This window comes from Blennius ocellaris (genome assembly GCF_963422515.1).
Source record: "Blennius ocellaris genome assembly, chromosome: 15".
NCBI lineage: Eukaryota > Metazoa > Chordata > Actinopteri > Blenniiformes > Blenniidae > Blennius > Blennius ocellaris.
The window spans coordinates 8,805,880-8,827,181 of record NC_137664.1 but is presented as its reverse complement, the minus strand read 5'-3'; the positions used below and the strand labels follow the sequence as shown (position 1 = coordinate 8,827,181).

Genomic DNA, 21,302 nt, shown 5'->3' with positions numbered 1-21,302 from the left:
TTCAATATTAAACAACTTGTAAAATGTCCACTGCAAAGAATGGATTGTAAAGGAGAACAATTTCAAGCACTTCCCTTCAGGATCTGTGTGCCATGCTTTAGTTTAGTTTTTTTTTGTTGTTATCACGTCACTTTAAATGTTTCCTTCAGGAACCAAACAATTAAAAGTCCAGCTGTTTAGTCCTCAGCCTGCTCTTCCAAACAAGAGAGCTCCTATGAAAATGGATAACTGACAAGGCCACTAGTCCACCACCACATCCTAAAACCCTTCGCTACGCTCAGCCCACTTACTCCTCTCACTACTGAGATTCATTACTGACTCGCTTTGATTTGTTTTTTTTAATTCAATTTTGAAAGCAAATTGCCTCAAAGCAGTGCAAAACAAGTCAAACCTGTGCAATAAGGCCTACCGCTATCGTCTCTCATACATACGTCTCACCGCAAAAGTGAGCCTCCGAAATGAATCAATAGTAAAAACGCTAAATGATTTAAAAAACAGAATAATAATAACGTCGTCGTGGTGGGTAACAAAGCATTTGGACATGCACGGCTTATCAGAGACGAGACATTGCCCGGAAAGACAAAAACAAAAGAATTATCAGACAAAAGTGTCTGCTTCAATTTTCTAATGCCGACACCCCCTCCCCCGCTCCACCACTGCTTCTGTCGGTGACGCCGGCCGGAGCTCGGGGATTCGGGGTGCCAGTGGGGCGTGTTGGGAGTGTGTCGTCTCACAGGGGCTCAGGCAGCCATCTGCCACCCTACTCTAGCCAGCCTGATCCTTATCCTCAGCCCAGCCCGGCCCAGCAGGCCCGTTGTCTCATCCCCTCAAAAAGGCTTCCTGCTGTGGAGGAGGGCGGGTGCTGGGGGAGACAAAGGCAGGGGAGGAGCGGTGGGAGTTGGGGAGCTCCACAGCGAGGCCCCCTTTGACCCGGTCCCCTGGCCCGGCGGGGCAGACGGCCCAGACAGCACCGTGTCTGCTCGCCCTGCCTCCTCCTCCTCCTCCTCCTCCTCTTTTATCAGCCACACAGACTCCAGGGGCTGACGGAGAGACAGAAGGGGGGGGGAGGAGGAGGAGGAGGAGGAGAGAGAGCGAGGAGGGGAGGGTGGTTTGGCAAATGAACACAATGAAGAGGCTGACACAGACCACCCTGACCTCCTCCACCCGCCCGCAGACCCCTTCCCCTTCTCCATTCATCTTTGGGTACAGATCTCTCTATTCCCCACGGACAGGCTGCTGCCCTCGCCTCCTCTCCCCGTCCTGACCCCTCTCTCGTCTGTTCTCCCCCCCCCCCACCTCCTTTGTCTCCCCCACAGCCACAGCCGGCTGAGCTCCCAGACTCTGTGCGGCTGAGCACGCCCCTACTGGCCACGTACCAACCATTATTTTCTCCAATGTGCATCCTATGACCCACACGTAGTGTTGCCTCAGGGATACCTGTGTGTTGTTGGCTCATGGTAGTGGGCTAATTACAGAACTTAGCTCGATATACACATAAAACATTTAATTACTCAGGCAAGAGAGTGTTACTTCAATGAAAGATTAAAACATATCTCCTCAGGACCTCTGGAGGTGGGGCTTTGTTCTCCACAATCCCTAAAGGTGGGGGGGGGGGGGGAGGTCTGGCACCTAGGCAGTGGTGGTGAGCTTTTGGATGGTACGGTTGTAGTATTGGGTGGTGAGAGCCTCCAGGGGGCTCCAGCGGTGTGCGTGCAGCTCGATGACCTCCATGAGCAAAGAGCGAGTCAGCGGAGACTCGGCCGGACAGAGCATCTTGTCCCTGACGGCTGCGAGGAGCTCCGTCATCATCTCGGGGAGCTGCTCCTCCAGGAGACGCCCCGCGCTCTGCAGCTGGTGGAAATAAGGGGGGGGGGGGGTTGGGGTAGGAGGGTAGGAGGTGAGGGCAAAGCGTGTGCACGTCCCTTACTGAGAGCAGGAGCGAGACAGCGTCTGGCACCTTGTTGTCGTATATAGAGTCAGACAAGAGAGGTTCACACACCCTCTGGCCACAGAGAGGTGTGTGTGTGTGTGTGTGTGTTTGTACGTGTGTGTGTGCACGTCATTCGTGAGCATCTGGATTGAGCAAAGTCAGAGCTCACCTTTCCTGTTGTCGGTGCACTTTGATGTATGTAAACTTTGCTGATTTTCACCAGGAAGGAGATTACTTGAGTTCTAGGTAGCGCGTGTCTATGTTTACTTGTATCTGACTTATGCAGACAATCAAAATGATTCCTGGAATAACATATTTTGGGGGAAAACTACTGTTCCTTCTCATCTCGCAGTACCCGGCTGCAGTCGCTCTCCTCGTCTGTTAATCTGCAGTCTGGTAAATGAGGGTAAGTAAACACATCAGCCACAACATTACAACCACTGACAGGTGAACGGGAATAATAGTGACTATTTTTGGAGCGCGTACAGTTTGTTGGCTTGTGAGCTGCTCTCGTGAGATGCGGTCAAAATGATCTACTTGCATGAATGAAATGAAATATTGTTTCAAATTCAAGCACGCATTTGGGACTTTAAATAACACTGCGAATCGGGCAGGTTAAACACCTTCACATCTTTAGCTCCTCGCGGTCTTGTTTTCTTTTTTCCAAGTCGACTCAGTAAGTAACTTGTCACTCAAACTCCACAGTTTCTTAATAAACTAATGAGCTGGTGGAAACAAGACATCAATTACAAGTGTTACATGTAGATGATGTTACATGATTATGTTCCCCCCCCCCCCACTAACATCTGCAGGAACGCGCAGTTACCATAGAAACCAGTAGATCTTAATTTGTCTCGCCTTCCTCACCCTTTCTTCACCGCTTCCCAGTGACGCCGCCACGCGTTCGGCAATGATAAACTAACACATTTGATCTTGGAAGCTCTTGTGAACACTTTTAATGACTTTGCGGTAACTTGTCGTCTCAGACTGGTCGCTCTGTGCAACAAGGAAACACATCGGGCAACGCTGGATTTTCTCTCTGTCGTCGCACCTGTGTAACGGCGCTCACCCTGTAAATCACATGCTGTGTGGAGCAACACTGGAAACGGGTTCCCCTTGGGTTTAACACTTTAGTTCTATTCTACACTGAAGACATATGGGCGTGTGAGGATTGACCGGTCTCCTGGTCAGTATTTATTAAACATCGGCCAATGAAGGAGCAACGCGGACGCAATTTACAGAACTGAGTGGATCTATTTCAAACATCTTGGTTTCAGATACACAACACTTTCGGAGGGTTGATGAGTTCTTAGGAGTCCAAGAGGAAACCACACAAAATCAGGCGATAATGTTATGGATCATACATTTTTTTCTAAATCGGTGCAGACGAAAATGTCAGTAGCCAGATAAAATAAGATGCGCTTCTTGCAGTGTTGTTTGCACTGTGGGGATGTCAGCTTTCTTCACAATAACGTAACTGATGGGTTTTTTTTGGTTGTTGTTTTTTGTTCTGTGCACTTCGGTACACTGTGTCTTTTAGTTACAAAGAAGAAAGAAACTTGTGGAGATAAAAAGTTTTATATGCACTGCAGGGAGCATCTGACAGTGGAAAGAACAGTTGGTAATTCCCATAAAGCCACAATGGTCACATTAATTAGAAAACACAGCAGGTTAAAATAAACCTTTAAACATAGCTTCTGTCTCCTCTGTAATGAGGCAAGTCTCTGATACTTTTTATATTCTGACCTTTAGAAAAGAGAAAAGATGACTCTGAGATACTTTAAAACACATTATGTTTTGATGTATTATTTCATATATGGTTCAATGTTTGCTTTATCGCATAAAGTACTCATGTCTCACTGCATTCTGTCTGGCTTGGACACATTTTATATCTGCCGCTCATCTTATTTAAGACGGACAAGCGTCGTGTTTGAATACATGCATTGTGATTTTTTACCGAGGACATATTTGTCGCGCGAGGACATTTCTTTTCACTGTATAGCTGTGTGTGTCTCGGTGGTTCATACCTCCATTGAGCAACAGAGGACTGCGTCTTCCTTCACATCTGTAGACTCCAGCAGCTGTGAAGGACAAGAACAAACAGTATATAAACTATAGTGGGAAAGCAAAGAGCTGCAGATAACTACACGAATGTGGATGAATCCAAATGTGGCAATATCAAGACGCCAAGCCATGGTGAGTGAACTGAACCTGGAAGATAAGCATTGTGTGTACGTTTGGATTTAGACCACATAGGGAGATTAGGCGAATGCAAGTGTTTGTGTGTGTTAATCAGTTCACAAGAAATAGGGGGAGAAAAAGAAAGAAAGAAAAAAAAAAAAGATCTAATCCTCACTGTAAATATTTTCGACATTAACATTTTAAATCTTGGAAGACAACAGACGCTGCTTTCAGCCGGGTAAGCCGGCAAACATCACACATCAAGGCTTGCTTTATTCACAATGTACATACACACACAGAAATGCACAGACACACTGTAAACACACGGCACAGCCAAAGACAAACAGTGGCGCTGGTAAACATGCTTGCTGGCTCCCCCCCCCTCCACACACACCCCCGCACTGGCCCCATGCACAGATGGGCATACAACTGGCACTTTCAAACAATGCGGGGAGGGATGGTGACGGAGGGAGGCGGAAACAACAGACAGCTTCTCATGTCAGACCACGGCTGGAAAGGAATTTGGTGAAATGCTCTTTTTTTTTTTTTTTGTAGCTCCAAGACCGCTTTATTTTTCACGAGCGTGTTTACAAAGTGCTGCTTTGATTGACCTGGAGGAGGGAAGGAAGTCACAGAGAGGAGGAGGGAAGGGGGGGGGGGGGGTTCTGTTTTGAAAATGAGGAAAAAACAGTGTGTAAACGTGGGTGCAAGCCAACAATCAAGAGAAAAACAAGCGAGCTCAAAGCATGAATACACAGGAAGTCACTGCATTTAGGAGAAGGACCTTTTAATAATGGCACTGGTTAAAATAATAACGTCTTCACACCAATGTTCCTACAAGGAATTATCGCTGGAGTCTGCAGCTGCGCTCCGTGTTGTTTAGTGTACTCGTCCACAGCTTCTCTGGGCTTGTTACATTCTTGCTGCAGTGATAATGGAGCAGTGATCCTCAGGAGGAAAAAAAAAAAAAAAAGGCCTTGCAAAACTATAAACACGACCAGCATGGCACTTAATGGGACTCACAGTTACTAACAAGCTGGTGAAAATAGTGGAGTTTTTAGCACCTGGAGCAAAATTATTAAGTATGAGAATATTTGACTTTGACTTCATTTATATTAAACCTGATCAATATGGAGTCAATGTGAAGTAAATTTCACCGGCAGCACAAAAATCACGGCGAAATGATCAAACATAACAATGTGAAAGTTGTCAGGTTGATCGATATCTATTATGCAGCTGCATTCCTCTTTATCTGCAAGTAGCTCTGCACTGTAGTGAGTCGGCCATCTTGGAATTTGCAACACGATCAGAAAATCGTAGCAGGCTACTGGCGGTCGCACCACCATGTTATCTGCAAGCCAGTCTCACTGCCCGGCGCAAGACGACGTTAGATATTGACATGCAATTGCACATCTTTGCAAAACGTGTAGCTGCCATACTCAAATAAGAGGTAAGGCATTTTTTTTTTCTTTTTTCTTGTCATAAAATGCTTCTGTGCTTAATCGCAAGAAAAATGAAGGATTCCTGGTGTAAACGCAGCCAAACACCTGACTAACCATCCATCCGCTTGATCAAATCCAGGGTCGCGGAGGGCTGGAGCGGATCCCAGCTGACTATGGGCACAGCCAGGGGGACACCATGGACAGTTTGCCAGTTCGTGTTTCATTTCCAGAGAGACACTGTCATAGAAACACTGTCATAACACCGTCTGATGTTTCTCAAGTGCAAAAAGAAACGCCTGATGCTGCGGTTCCACACTCTGTATAGGGCTGGCCTCTTCTTTCCACAATGTAAGCTTAATGGTATTCCACCTATCATTCAGACGCAGCAGTTGCAGCGACGTCAGCTCCTCAGTATGCTCAGACGGGCGTGGTGACAGGGCGGCCGTTTGATGTGGGAACTCCAGACCCGTCGTTTTCAGAGACGGAGAACTATGTGACAAGCAGGATTAGCTCATAATGAGCTCTCCGGGGAACCGGTGGGGAAGTTTTGCTCAATATGAGTAAAACGGTCTAATCTATACTCATCTATCAACAGCTCGACTATTATCCACAGTGATAGCTTTTTCTTCTCTGACTTTTCTCCGATGCATCAGCGCTCTCTTTGTCAGTGCTGCACCATAACATACATTCCACTGCTCCACATTACCGTGGTGTGTCAAGTAGAAAAAGAACATCTGCAGGAAAAAAAAAAAAGAAAAGAAAAAGTTTCTCTGAGACTGCTTAATGCCATGTTTTTTGACAGTAAAAAGGCTGGTTTGCTAAATTCTGCACTGGGAGACCTCAGAAGTTGGTGTGATTTCCATTTACAGTCTGATATTCCACAGATATTTGATCACAATCATAAAAAAAAGCAACTAAAAGTGGGGCAGCTGTGATCCTTTTGTAGGATGAAACGCATCCAACATGATGACAACATACCGAGTGACTCAGTGAATTCATCAAAGGGACCGTCCCCATTAATGTTGACGTTTATTCCCATTCTTCAGTTCAGCGTCATCGCTCAACCTTATGTACCACGTTGGTCTCGATATAAGATAAGCCTGATTATAATACGGTGTTTTACATGGTTCATATTTGTAAATCGGTTCAGAAAAAAAATAAACACCATCTTGTTTTTATGAATAATATGAGAAGTAATTTTACACATTGAGATAATAAAACAAATTCAATTAAACAGCTGAAACAGACAGATGGTAACGTCATTTTGCTATTCTTGTTAGACATTTATTCATTACATATTTTGAAATTCAGACTCCAATGGGCTCAGCTTATTCTATCACGCTGCAAATCCGCCTGCTCCTCCCACCGCACGTCATCCAAAACATTTAAAGATGACAACAGCAGCTGGCTTCTCTTTGCCCTCAGTATGGTCACATGATCAGTGTTCATTGTGCGCCTCTGACGTTTGACCAGCTCACCCATGTGTCGACGGCTGCGTCCAGCACGCCGTCCTTTACATGCACGACTTGGTCAAACACTGGGAGCTTATTACACCCGGAATATAAATTATGTTAGATTCAGACCAAAATGGTATTTTGTATATTTTATGCAACATTATATTGGTGGGAAGTCATATATATGAAATGTATATGACCATAAGGCCCACACTGACTTTCAACAAGGCACCTTATAAATAGGTCCTCATGTCATTGGTGTGTGTGCATGCTTTCTGCAATGTGCCACCGCAAACCAATATCCTGATGACGGCTTCTGTGGGCCACATGCGAGTCATCTGCTTCAATAAAACACGGTGTTATCTGTCCATTTGGATTCCCTGACATCTGCCCTCCTACCACCCGGTGCTCTCAGTGCACCCTGGTCTGCCGCTTACACGCCGACGCCGTTTTGATTTGATAGTTGTTTTGTAGATTATACAATTTTGTCATCCCTACTGTAATGGATAACAAAATAATCACACTTTTCATCCTTTTCAACTGTGCATCTTTATTTTCCATGGGTTGATTGCTATAGTTTCACTCCTGACATCACATGCTCTTTGTTTTAACAGCTGTTTGAACCACATAAATAGGAGGGAAGAGGAACAAACATACATATGTAAAGGTGGGGTTTTTTTTTTTTTGCCTTATAATTAATCTAAAAGGTTATATCAATCAGTAAAACTGCTGTAGCTTTCATCCGTTCAATTGTGAAACAGTGGAAATAGTAGATTCCATTATGTTTAAAAAGGGGGAAGTAGTGACTCAACTACCCTTCTGAAGTATGAATGAAAAAGTAAAGACTGGGACTTGTAATCAAAGTATAAAAGGGGAAAGTAGCCATTTGGGGGACATTTGAAAGAGGCTTGTGTTCTTCGTGCCAGCAACTTCAATCATTTCTCTTGAATAAGGCCATTAATGGGGAGTGTCCTTCAGCTCTGACTCACAGACATCTAATAGGTGTCTTTTCTGTGTGGTCCAATCTTCCACTTTTGTCTATTTTATCTAATTGCATGTTTTTACGTTTTCATCATGTTAAATGCACCCGAAGAATACAAAAAAGATCAGATTTTGTATGTTTTTTGTCTCATTTGTTGAAGATGAGATCAGTCTTGATGACAAAGCGCAATGTTATTTTCGTTACTTACAATGTCTACAGTGATTATGATGTTAAGTGCTTTTTTCGATGCAAAGTGTCATGACCTTACGATAACTCGACAACCTCAATACAAAGTAACCGAAACAACCAGTAATCACGGGGGAACGTTTAGCCGCAAGGTAAAAAGCCTCTTACTGATCTTTGTGGCTGAATGAAAAGAAAAAGGACCTGGAGTCCATCAGATTAAAGTTCTGGTGAACAGTGGAATTGTAGGGAGTGGAGTCTGCATGCTCTTTCTGTGTAAGTATGTGCAGAAAAATCTAATGCTTTGGAGGACAATTTTCAACTCTACATGACCCATAAGTGTGATCGCTTGTCTGGACTGACAGCCTAACCCTTCTTTCACCTTAGTTATAGGTCATATTATATTGGTGTGTGTGTGTGTGTGTGTGTGTGTGTGTGTGTGTGTGTGTGTGTGTGTGTGTGTGCACGCACACACATACACTAAGTGGTATAGATGAATGATAGATGGAACAAAGAAACACAGCCTTAACCTTTGGATTAACTGTGATTGAATAACCCTAACCTTATCCTATTCTAAAATGCAAACACAGTTGAGGATTCGTGACGCGGGTTGTACCTGTGTAAAATAACAAGGTTGTGTTTGACAGCTCCGGGATCACAAGACGGCGACTGTAACTGTCTGTCAGACATGAACGGATGAGATCACCTCTCATTAAACTGACTCTGATGCATATAAAGCTGTCATTCACAAATACACTAACACAGCACTGATAGTCCTGTTCTGTAGGCTCGCTTACAGAAGAGAGGCACACTTGTCCCATGTTTAGGCAAGTACATACGCACGCACGCACGCACATCGACGTGCACGCTGGCGTGGTACATCGAGGTGTATAGCTTGCAGCTAGAATCTGACAGCCACAAGTTACAACAGGACAGTCAAAACAGCGGACAGATCAAAGTCAAGATCAACGGCTGAGGGAAATGGAGAGTTTTCAATGAATCCATGGGACGGCAGCTGAACACATGAAATCCCACAAATATTTTGACATTCTGCAACAACAACAACAACAAAAAATGAAGTATTGCCACGCTGCAAATAACACCGTTGATGCGGTAATACAGAGGTGTATATTTGCGTGTATTTCGGTCTGGTTAACTCCACACCCTCGGTGTTGCTGTTGAGTCTTTTAACAAGCTGAGATAATGCCCGGGGCATACCCTCAGACAGGGTGTGGATGGCATTAGCTTTGTGTGACTGTTGTCTCCCTTAACTAGACGCCGGGTGTGGGTTCAGTGCCAGACTGACGAGAGGTGTGGACATGGCTTGTTAAACTAGTTGGCGCGTGCCTCAACACCTGCCATCATTCAGTCCTCCGGCTTTATAAGCACATATTAAGAATAATGGTTCATCCTCTTTTTCTTCCTTGTTCTTGTCTAATGTCAAGTCATAAGTAAGTTTCCTCTGCAGCAACTGTCAACCCGACTCCTGTCTCCTGCACTTCCTCTCACCTCCTCACCCACCCCACCTCCCCCACCCCCCCACAACTTGCTTCCGCTTTCAATATTTCATCCGTCATCAACCACTTCTGTATAGTGGTGCGTCTGCTGTGGCCACCCTATATGGTTTCCATGGTGACCAAGGGAGAGCGTGTGCAAGAGAGCACGACCAGCTGATGAGAACTGAATCTGGGGTCAAACACATTCCTGGAACCGATGGCGTCCTGACATTTTGCATCATAAAGTCGTCCCCACTGTGGTGTCTGGAGTCTAGACGAGGTCTGAATGCAAAAACCCCACCCCCAAAGAAAAACAGGAAACGCGTTCTCCGCTCAACACGACAGCAGCATCGTATTGGTGCCGTTGCTTTAGTTGACTTGTTTGATTCCTGTTCAGCCTTTTCTCTCCTCTGTTTGTTCTTTTTCACTGTTGCCTATACTTGCTGTGACCAACAATGTGGAGTTGCTCAGTTGCTGCGATATTCTTTCTACGAACACGTATGGTGTTGACAGGGTGGATTATAGATGCGCCGTGTGAATACCTCTCGTAGGCATGTGTAGATAGGGCACACCAGCACCCTGAACGGCTCCCCGGAGCTGCTCCTCATGATGCTGAACACCTCGCACAAGAAGGTGATGAATCCCAGCCACCGCTCCACATCCGACTGCTGGAGCTCCTCGCGGCGGGAAAAGTCCCTCTGTGGGGGAGGAGAGAGACCGTACAAATAGTAAACGCTTATTTACTTGGGAAATTGCACCAAGACATTACAACCGATGTGGCTTTGGTAAATGTAGTACAAGCTGTGAGTGGGCAGTAAAAGTGGGTGGATATTTAAGTGTTTCATAAATCCATAAGCAGTGACGGTAAACTATCTTTCCTGACAGAGGCATTAATCACCATTAACATCTTTGCTATCTCTCTAATGGGAGTTTTTGTAGGTGGCACACGTATTAACCTCACGCCTTAAGGTACTCAAAGCCAAAAAGCAGCTGAAAAGCACATTAAACAAATTCATGAGTTTCTTTTATCTGGCAGAAGTAGAGGAGAGTGTATTAATTCAGTTTGAAAGTGGAGGGTAGTGAACGATGTCAGTGCTGTAAAAGTGTTGGGGTTAATATGGGTTAATGCTTAATGTGCACTCGTAGAGATGTTATTCAGCAGGTTAAACTGAAACTTCATTAACAGCCAGGACAACTCGCCGCGCTTCTCACATTCTCACAGAGTTGTACTGCCTGTTAGCGTTGGAAGTGCTGCAGAAGCGGGAGCGGCTTGTGTTCTCACAGAGAAGTACTTGTTTACCAAAGGCCTGTTTGTACACAGAAACACTCCACTACACAATAACCACACACCACGAAGGACACCGTCTCAGAAATGACAAGAAATACTCCCATCTTTATAAAGTTAAACTTTCCATTCGCCTTGATGTGTTGTCGATGTTTATTCTTCATTTCAGGTAAATTCAAAATGAAGAGTCCGTCAGAGTGCTGCCAGAAACGGATAATTACAGCTTGCTCTGAATTACTAGCATTAGTCAGAATTATACCAAAAAAGAAAAAAACGCATAAAAACCTAAAATTCATTGTATTTGTAAGGATTTGATTTTATGCAAATGAAAATAGTGCAAAATATGTGCACAATGTCCAATCTCCAACTCTTTGACGACGCTGGCATCTTTCTCAAAGAGGACTGACTTATGGTTAGAGGGAAAAACATTGAACCCCATTGTCTCTCTTATACGAAGCTAAGCAGTCAGACACTAATTGCCACCATATTGAGATCCAGGGGTCTTGGAGCAACATCATTATTGAAGACCTTCATGAGACCACTTATGACATTTAAAATGTTCTAAAGCAAAAAAAAAACAACAAAAAAAACGAGAGAGAAGAAAGTCAAAATGTCAAAGGCAAGGAGGGGGTCTGTGCCCAGCTGGGAAGTGGAATTAGAGCGAGAATAAAAGAAGAGAAGGGACCACACGGCGGCGATAAAAAAAAAGTTGAGAAGTGTGTAAAAAGGATCAAGGCGGCTGGATCTGGGATAAAAATCTCAACATCTAAAGGAGGAGGTGTTTAAATGGAAAAAACAGAAAAACACAAGGGAGGAGGAAAAAAGAAAAAAGAAAGTGGTGGGAGTGTAGTGGAAAAGAGCATCCGTGGAGAGGGAAGAAGGAGCGAGGAGAGGCAGGGGAAGGAGACGTGGCGAAGCAGCAGGTGGGTTAACATTTAGCCCGTGAATGTCATCTGATGGGAACGTGTGTGTCTTGTTTCCCCGACTTCTTAACTGTCTGCCACTCCGGCGGAGTGAAGGGTGAACGGGAGGAGTGTGTGTGTGGGAGGGGTGGGGTGGGTGGGGTGGATGGGGTGGGGGGGGGCTCGTGCAGCGAGGCACTGGCCCATGCCGTTCTGGGTGAGGGGAGGCGATAAGATGACTGAGCACGGGAATGGAGAGCTCATAGGGGTGATGAGGAGGAGGAGGGGCAGTGGAAATTGTAACGGCTGAGAGGATGTTTTCATCATGGGTGCAAGACTGGAACTGTGCAGTTAAGTGTCGGGATGGAGGGTGAAAGGGGAACGGGTCGCTCTCTCTCCCCTGGGTGTTTCGATTAGCTACTTTGCCCACTGACATTTACAACGTCTCGCACACACAGTTGGCTCCCACCTGAAAGTTGTCATAAAACTAAGCGTGGATGGAGCAGCTGGAATTAAGAGAGGTTTCGGGGAAAATATACTGCTTCACCAAATGCCTTCTACTGTGTAATCATGGGCTATCTCACAATTAGCTTTAAAAGGGCATCTTGTTTACGGCGGCTTTTACATTTCTTGGGGTATTAGGGCAGCGGCAGGGATTAAAGGACTGAAAAGTTCAGAAGACAAAGTCATTTGAAGGTTTATCATCGGCCTGAATGTCTTTTACTTTATCGGGGGATAGTTTACGTAACTCTAATGTGAGCACAGTAACGCAACTGGAACAAGATGATGGAGTCCAGTCATATGAACAATGTCTTCGAGCCTCATTTTTACTTTCTAATCAACTAAAACAGACCTGCATATTACACAACCTATGAGTCACATACAGCTCTGTGGTTGTCCCCGACAGGCTGGCGAGGGCTGAATTATGGATTATGAAAGTATGAATCAAGTGAAAATCAGAGTACATGAATGCCTGCGTGGCTTTCATTCATAAGGTGGCAGCTTTATTCTTCCAATGCAAGTACTTTATGTCCATTAGTACCTTCACAGATCTCTACTGTACGGAAGAATTACAATTTGAATCACAGTTATAGAAGAACTCAGCTGATGTAAAGCTTGGGCTTAAGAGTCTTTCTGTATTAAGTTTGTATTTTCTCCAAATAATATCTCAAGCACTCAAAAAACGTTCTTTTTCCGTAATTTTTTTTGCATCACAAATTAAATAATAAATCTATGGTATTTACATATATACGTATACAAAGTTGCCAATAATATTATTACTTTTCCACAAAAGCCGATTTTGTTAATTCAATACACTTTTAAAGCTTTCCAAGATGCTTTGTGCTGCAATGGGTAAAACGATATGGTGCTTGAGAACAAGATGAGAATCTCCTCAAAACAAACCTCCCTTTTAATGATGTTTATTTATCGTGATGCCTTATAATGGAAAACTTAGCAGATTGGAGCTGTCAGGAGGTCAGAGAAAATGTATTAAAACAAAAGCAGCTTTGAAGAAGTTGTCTCTTTTCTTTTCTCTTTTCAAAACAAAAGCAAAAAGCTGCTTGTGCTGCGAGTGTCTGAGACTCTCTGTGTGCTTCGTTTTGTTAAACGCTGACATGCAGACTTGTACAAGGCTCACGAGGGAACCCACATCAAGAGCAGACCAATTAATTCCAAGTAAATGGCTTTGGATTGTGAGCATATGGCTCTCATACAAACTGACACACACAAAAAACTTTTCTTCAATGCATGACAGCCTCGTTTTCTAATTTAAAACCAAAACAAGATTCAATAACATTATGAAACCGGTGTTCCACACATGCAGGATGAGATTCGATATTCAGCTCAAGAGAAGCCTCTCCGTGTTTCAACAAGCCGTTTCTGAATATTGATTATTTGTATTTTGTTTTGTCAACAAAATGGACCCATTACTCAGCGGAGTGATTTAAACGCATCTCAGCAGCACATTTGAAAAGCTCCTGCCAACTACTCTCGAGGAAAAACCTCAAATCTCCACTGTAGTTTTTATTGAAGGTTTATTCATTGAAACTGATAATTTTTAGTTTATCCTTGAATAAAAAGCAATAAAGTTTTACGCCCCCAGGACACTCATAAAAATACTTGGAAATAGAAATTTCTCTCCAATTGTGATCAAAGGATACGGCAAGACTTTCAGACTTTGTAGAGTCAGTGTCAATCGACATCTTTACTATCTTTGGTTTGCTTTGTTGTCAAAGCAGTATAGAATTTTAGGCTTTCCTATTTTTTTATGTGCTCTCTACTCACTCGGGTGCACTGACAAGGGATCAAAACATAATGTCAAATATATTTGCATAAGCTTGTTGCATATAAAGTATATATATTTTGGACTGTCGTTGATACCAATTCAAAAATTCTTACTTTGTAAGAAGCAGAAGAAATGCAAAAGTTACCACATATGTCCGATTAACCCATAAAGGAGTAAGAGAACTAGTTTACAACCTTATTGCTAATTTGTTGAACATCTGCAAAAGAACCAAAGAAGTGGAGAAAACACTCAGATCCTCTACCTATGTATGAGAATGTCTATGTCAACGTGAAACAACCCCCCCCACCCCCCCCATAGAAATACACTTATTTCTGTGAGGTTCATTCCAACCAGTCACAAAGGACCTGAGTGTTGATTAAAAAAATGCAAAGCAGCCACTTGAACTAAAGGAGATTAATATACTGAAGTCTGGGAGGAAAATAACGGCGGAAAAGAGACCTGAGACATTCATTCAACTACACCCACATACATTTCCACCCCAGATCCCAGCGTGGCGCTCTCACCTGTAGCATGTTGAGTAGCAGCGATCTGAACTTGGTCCCCTCCACCATGAACATCGCCATCTTGTCGCAGAGTTTGGCGGCCGTCACGGCGAAGCTCCTGTCCGAGTTGGCCGTGGAGTAGATGGCGCCCACCACCTGAGCCAGGGTCTCCTCGGACCGCGCCGAGCACTGCGCCTCCTCCATGAAGGAGGCCAGCTGCTGCTCTACCCCGCTGCTGTTGCTCCTCATGTTGTTGAGGAGGTCCACCAGCCGGTCCATGTTCTGCGATCCGGAACCCGAGTCCTCCACGCACGCCTCTTCCTGAGGCGAGAGATGGGTTTAAGGAAGATGAGTGACCACTGGTGATATTGTGTCTTTTTATTCTTCGCAGGTGCACGACTTAATTACTGCAGAGATCACAAACTGTCTTTCAAAGACGTGCACATAATTTTGACTCCAGAAGGGCCTCAGGATCTGCAGACATGCAAAATAGAAATCCAGCTTCCAGCTCAGTAGTCCACAAATGTTCATTATTGACAAACAACAGTTACCTGAAGGGTTTGCATGTACCTTCTGTGTTACAAGAATCCCTGTGTGGAAACCCCTGTGATAATATGTACACACTCACTTTTGAATTGTGTTTCCATGAATTACACAAAAACAGAATGTAGTCATTGTTAGAAATATATAAGTAACACCCTGTAAACATCAATTCTGTAGCTAAAACCTTTCATCAATTGTGATCCAAAAAAACCAAAATGATGTCAGGATTGAAATGGTTAGCCAGATGATCCCTGTTGAGTAAATGTAGTCTCCTCGACGAGAGTCATTGATTCCCTGGCATCACTGAGGATATGTTTATTAATGCCTGCCTTGCCTCACATTAGGGAGCCTCGTGCTGTCAAAACCCTCTCCTCCTGGTGGTAATGAGTTAGCAGGAGAAAGAGCAAGCGGAGAGCAACAACACAGTTGGCCGACTCATCAGTTTAGTGCACAGTGGAGAACATCAAAAACTGTTAAGCTAATGCCACTTTAGTTCCCTCCCCTCCTTAGTGCGAACGTGCGCTCTCCTCCCTGCCAGTCTGATTGTGTGTTAGCCTGAACGCTAAATAAATACATGGGCAAATGAGTCAAGCAAGACTGCGTGAGCAAAAAATGTATCCGCGGGTCTGTGCATTCAATGTGAGCATGTGTGTTTAATTAGTAATTAAAAGACCAAGTGTGTGCGTGTGTCTGTGTGTATATGCAAGAGTCCAGGTTGCCTTAATACTGACTGACAGGCACTAAGCAGCTTTTCGGTACCTTGTCCTTTAGTCTCCTCCTCAGCCTTTCCTTTGACGACTGCAGCAGGCTGATTTTGGGCTGTTCCGATTGGTCCTCGCCCATCTTTCCACTTCGTGGTGGGCTGGGAGACTCCTTATTAACTCTCAGATCCGGGAACGAATTGGTCTTGGGTGTTGAGTCAGATTTGGGCGATTCACTGGGACTCTTACTACTGCGGTCTGGTGGTGGCCAGAACTGCTCCTCACCCAGTTTTACATTCTCAGTCTCTTTGTCTTTGGTTGTTCTTGGGGATACTCCTTTATCACCTGTCGTGTTTGTCTGTCCATGCACTTGACCTTTCTGATTGTGGTGCCAACGCCGGTTCTGGCTGTAACCGTGGTGAGGGGGTCCTCCTTGGCGCTGCCCATGTCCTACTTGGTACTGGCGAGGTGGTCGACCGGCACTGTTGCTCCTGTTATCTCCCGGTTCTGTTAGATTCTGCTGCTGTTGGTTTGGGGACTGCTGCTGGGGTTGATCTCTCTGCTGCTGCTGCTGTGGTGACAGTTGTTGACTGTGCTGGGGCTGGTTCTTCCCTCCTCCTCCTCCTCCTCCACCACCTCCACCACCTCCACCACCTCCACCACCTCCTCCTCCTCCCTGAGGCCGCTGCTGTCTCCTGAAACGAGAGCAAGTTTCGGTTAGTTTGGTTGTGATGTAGCAGCAGCAGCAGCTGGCTTGTACCTTCCACTTCTGTGTCACTGTAGCCTTTACTCATCCTCTCCCAGAGACTAACCAGTGCTGTCCTGTAAATACTAATGTGACATCTACAAATACTAACCCATCATCCATCTCCTCGGCTATAAAAACACAAGCCTGCTTACATGTGGATGCACAGTGTGTCAGTGTTTTCCTGTCCTGCATTGCTGTGTCCCTGTGCTGCACTGGCTCTGGACCTGACAAGCCGCTGACATATGGTTCAGGGGATTAGTCACGCTGGCACCAAGGAGGCGACCTATTATCTGCCTCGGCATGTGAACTCGCATATATTCAACTATCTCACCTGCATTTGGATGCATGTGAATGCTGTGAGACTGAGCTGAGTAATGTAGAAAAACGCCTAATATATACAGCAATTGGTGAGTATTATCTACGCTTAGCCGTTAGAGAAGTCTAAACAAGTGATAAAAATGACAGCAAATTGGAAAACCTAAGTGAATCGGCCATGTATGATTCAATATTGGTAAATAGGAGCTTTGCCTCTTTCTACCAACCAAAATACTGCAAGTAGAAAATTAATCGTTTTCAAGTACACTCCAGTCTAGTTTTTGTACATGTTTAAAAAGCCTTTGCTGACTAGTAAATAATACAATGAAGACTTAAAAAAAAACTACAGCTTCGTGGGGTGATTTGTCCGTCACCCAGCGAGTGATCATTTCACAATGTTTGCCTTAACTCCTGAATTATATGTGGTGCAAAACCTTGCCAATATATGACATGGAGACAGTTGTCCAAACATGAGGTGACCTCAGCTGTTCGAGCTGAAAAGAAAATGTGTACGCAAATTAACAACCTAAAAACACAAGGTCTCAGCCTGCGGTTGTTGTTCAGGTAAGGTAAAACAAAAAAATATGAGTTTGACTAGAAAATCACATGTTTGAGATGCACTGTAGACACAAACATGAAAGGATAGAATTACTGCATGAACTCAGGGTAGAGCATAAGTAATCACTTAGAAGGGCAGTGCCTGTCCAGTAATGCTTTTACATATTGACAAATGATAAAACTTGAATCTGTCCGCACATCCTACAACAGTAGCAGTGCCCTGCAGTCCATTCCAACCTATTTTCTGAGGCCTGCACATGCTTTCTTTATTAGGCAGAAAGCTTAATAACCAATGTGGACAAAAGCAAAATCTGTGACCCCCATCGTGCTACGGGAGCCTTGTGGGAGACTGAATTTGTGAGCGCAGAAAGAGAACTTTCCTCAACGTTTGTAGAGGTCAATGTCATGGTTTTCTTCAATACTGGGTTTCTTAATTCCTCGTGAAATCTTGTCCTTTTGATATTTTTTTTTTTTTTTTTTTTTTTTTTTTTAATTCGGCCAACCTTCAATTGCTTGGTTTTTAGGTCAAAATGGGAGAAAATGAAAAACCAAGCCTGAAACTTTTGAGGCTGGTGAACAAAAACGCTCCAAACATTCGACTTAGTGAAAGACGGCCACACTGCAAAGTTCACTTTCAGTCTTCTTTTGTGAAAGTCTTTAGTCCGCCCCAAATATTGCAATATAAAAACAACCTTGAAAATGTTAAAAACTTAAAAGAGAGTCTACAACAGACTTCATGATAATAAAAAAAAAAAAAAAAAAAGGCTATGGACCAAATAGCACAATAACAGAATTTTTTTTTTTTTAAATCCTTAATGCTTTTTTGTTTGTTTTTCTATAAAGAACACTGCTTTGTGATGATTTCAGATTTTCCATGCCGACTCTGAGCCACAGTCCTTGTTCTGTGGCGCTGTAATGGATGACCTCATATTGTTAACACAACCGTCACTAACATCAGTTGAAGCCTTGGTTGTTTTGTTTCCTTCATATTGGCAGCTCTACGAGTGTAAAAGACGACACCATGGAAATGAACGAGTTCAAATGTATTTTATACCTTGATTTGTTTGTGTATGTGTGCATCATCATGCGCTTAATGCCTTGCCTGTCCCTTCTCCTTCACTCTCTCTGGGAGGTTCGGAGACAGTTCATCTTCTGGCTCTCAGATGCTAAACAGTCTTCTTTCATTAATATATAAATACCATGTCTGTCACATTTGCAGGGACCAGCCAAGTTGTTGTTTTTTAATAACGAAGGCTAATGTCAATTTGTTTACTTCTGCCAGAAGACATCATTTTATCACATACTTCCACACTTTTCCATCAAACACGTGCACAATTTTAGGATTTTAACAATCATACCGCTCAGTTATAAAAGCACTGTGGCACATTAATGACACATTAGAAGAAAACAAGATATTTGAAATTTAAGAATATACACAGTCAATTTAATTCCTGTCAATAAAAAAAAAAAAAAATCCAATTTATTTATTTTCTGTTAACTTTGTCCAGGTCTGCTTTGACATTCAGATTTTTTTTTCTTCTGAAAAGCTACCTGGTTAGGTATATTTGAACTATTTATTGCAATCTTTGACAACATTTTACATAAAAAAATAAATGTCTTTATCCATCGTCTGTACCACTTTTACCAACTCAGGATTGTAGCAGACTGACAAAAGCAAGGTACACCCGCCCATCATAGGTAGACAGAGACAGAGAAACGTGCTGTTGTAAAATCGAAAAGCCAGGCATCGGTCGGAAGAACATGCAAACAAAAGCCTGACGGGCAACATTCTTGCTATGAGATGACAGCACTAACTACCGCCGTGTGCTTGGCCTCTCTAATGGTCTAAATCAAAACTGAACATGAAAATTTATTAAGAGAAGAATTAATGTCAGAGCTGTTGCACTGTCTCACATTTCACTGTACCTATGATGGATGGCAATCCTGAGTTTGTCTCAAGAGTTTTCCCAGTAGGTCTTAATGAATTCAACAGATTAAATTCAATATTAACTATATGCAGCGTGTGAACAGATAGGAGTGATCAGCTTTCTAATAACTTGCATTTGGTTGCACTGTCATCAATTACAGATATTGCATCTACCTTGGTCTTCTGACAAAGCAAGATCCCTAAAAAGTGTTTGCCGTTACTATAACTGTGTTGGCTGCACGTGGCGCCCCTTCGACCCATGGATGAAATCGGAGGGGCTAAGACTTCCAACCGTTGAATGACAGAAATGATGAGATCTCATTTCATTTGATTTCTGGGAGAGTGAGATTTCTTAATCTTCCACTAAGCCGCAGACTCCTCAGAGACACGGAGAGTTGAGGAATACGACATATTCCTCGTCCTTAATCTGATGATTCATTGGCTCGCCACAGTCGCTGTTAGTTTAGGCTCAGCTCTAATAAGCTGCTCTCTTGATCTACTGCTGATGCGGGGAGGTGAAAGTGAGACAGTAATAAAATGTTAATCACATTTAATGACTGTGAGCTCCGCAGTAGCTTGAGTGTTGCTCCGATTGACCATCCATCAGTCACATTACTGCCAGAGAGATGTTTGCATTAAGGATAAATGATGAGGCCACTGATGGAATTTCATCTCACAATATCTCGTTACTTGGAAACAGACTTGACTCTGGAGTGATCAAGCATCTAATCAAATGAGAAATTAGGTTTTTTTTTGGTTGGGATGATGAGTCTGGTAATTTCAAGGTATTAATCAAACTCAAATTGCTGTTTGATGTTGGCTTGCAGTATCCCACCTTAATAAATCCTCCTATTTCCACCTGTCTCCTTTTTATTTTGAACCGTTTGAATATTTCAAAAGGAGGGGGGGGGGGGGAATTATTAGCTGACCTTTAAGGTGTTTTGCGAAGAATAATAAATCAAATGCAATTTCAACATGCTGTCCAAGGTCAGAAAAAAGGATTATGAGCTTGATTTTGTTGCCACTAACCTGGCTGAGACTTGCCGCTTTCCCGCTGGGCCACTGGGCAGAAGTACAGTTAACTGGTCACGGAGGAATTGATCAAATGTTCTACAGGCAGGAGAGAAGGGTGTGCTATAGTGCAGTCGATTGGGAAAGATGGAGAGATGAAGGATAGATGATGAATGGAAACAAATTTGTGGAAAAAGAGGGGAATTTAAAAAAAAAATTTAAGGGAGGGGGCATGAAGGCGAAACAAGGAGGGGAGAAGGCAAAAAAGCAAAGAGGGGAAAAGAAAAAAAAAAACTCTACAGGTTGATAACTAAAACACATGAAACAACATGCATAGACCATGAAGAACTCGAGGAATGCTACAGTGACTAAAAAGGTGAAATTAACTAGCAGATATGATCATGGGAGGGACAGCGATGATTATGTCGCTCTAAAAGTGACTGTGGATGGAGAACTTGTGGAACCATCGGTTGACCCAGACTGGAGGATCGATTGGCCCAGGGGAGGAGAAGCCTGCGGGCCAGACGGTCAATACCATGGCCAAAGCTTCAAACGGGACACGACGCACCGGCTTAATGGACTGTGGGGAGGCAGGATTCGACTGCCTGACTGAACATTTGCATTACCGAGTCTTAAGATTGAAAATCGACACTTGGAAACGTCCTGTTATGCATGCGCATCCGTGCATGCGTGACTTTTTATCGATTACACTCGATAACTTTGAGTCATCCCGGCCAGAAGTTCAGAGGAGAGAAAGCGGGCGGTTCGCAGAAAAAGAAGTGAACCTGGGGGTCATATGCAGAATGATGCTGATGCTTTTTTTTTACCCTCGCAGAAAGTCGAATTTATGGAAG

At 43.7% G+C, this 21,302-nt stretch overlaps 1 protein-coding gene across 1 annotated transcript in view; it reads right to left on the bottom strand.

The window, feature by feature from the left end:
- Nucleotides 1-1,316: 1,316 nt before the first annotated feature.
- Nucleotides 1,317-21,302, bottom strand: part of ctif (CBP80/20-dependent translation initiation factor) — a gene marked incomplete at its 5' end in the record, with an annotated part of 42,952 nt that continues 22,966 nt past the window's right edge. Inside the window, 5 exons of the mRNA XM_080509747.1 lie at nucleotides 1,317-1,851; nucleotides 3,958-4,011; nucleotides 10,211-10,366; nucleotides 14,667-14,966; nucleotides 15,948-16,584. Coding sequence (XP_080365873.1) covers nucleotides 1,630-1,851; nucleotides 3,958-4,011; nucleotides 10,211-10,366; nucleotides 14,667-14,966; nucleotides 15,948-16,584 — 1,369 coding nt within the window. The 3' untranslated portion in view covers nucleotides 1,317-1,629. The remainder of the gene's footprint in view (nucleotides 1,852-3,957; nucleotides 4,012-10,210; nucleotides 10,367-14,666; nucleotides 14,967-15,947; nucleotides 16,585-21,302) is intronic.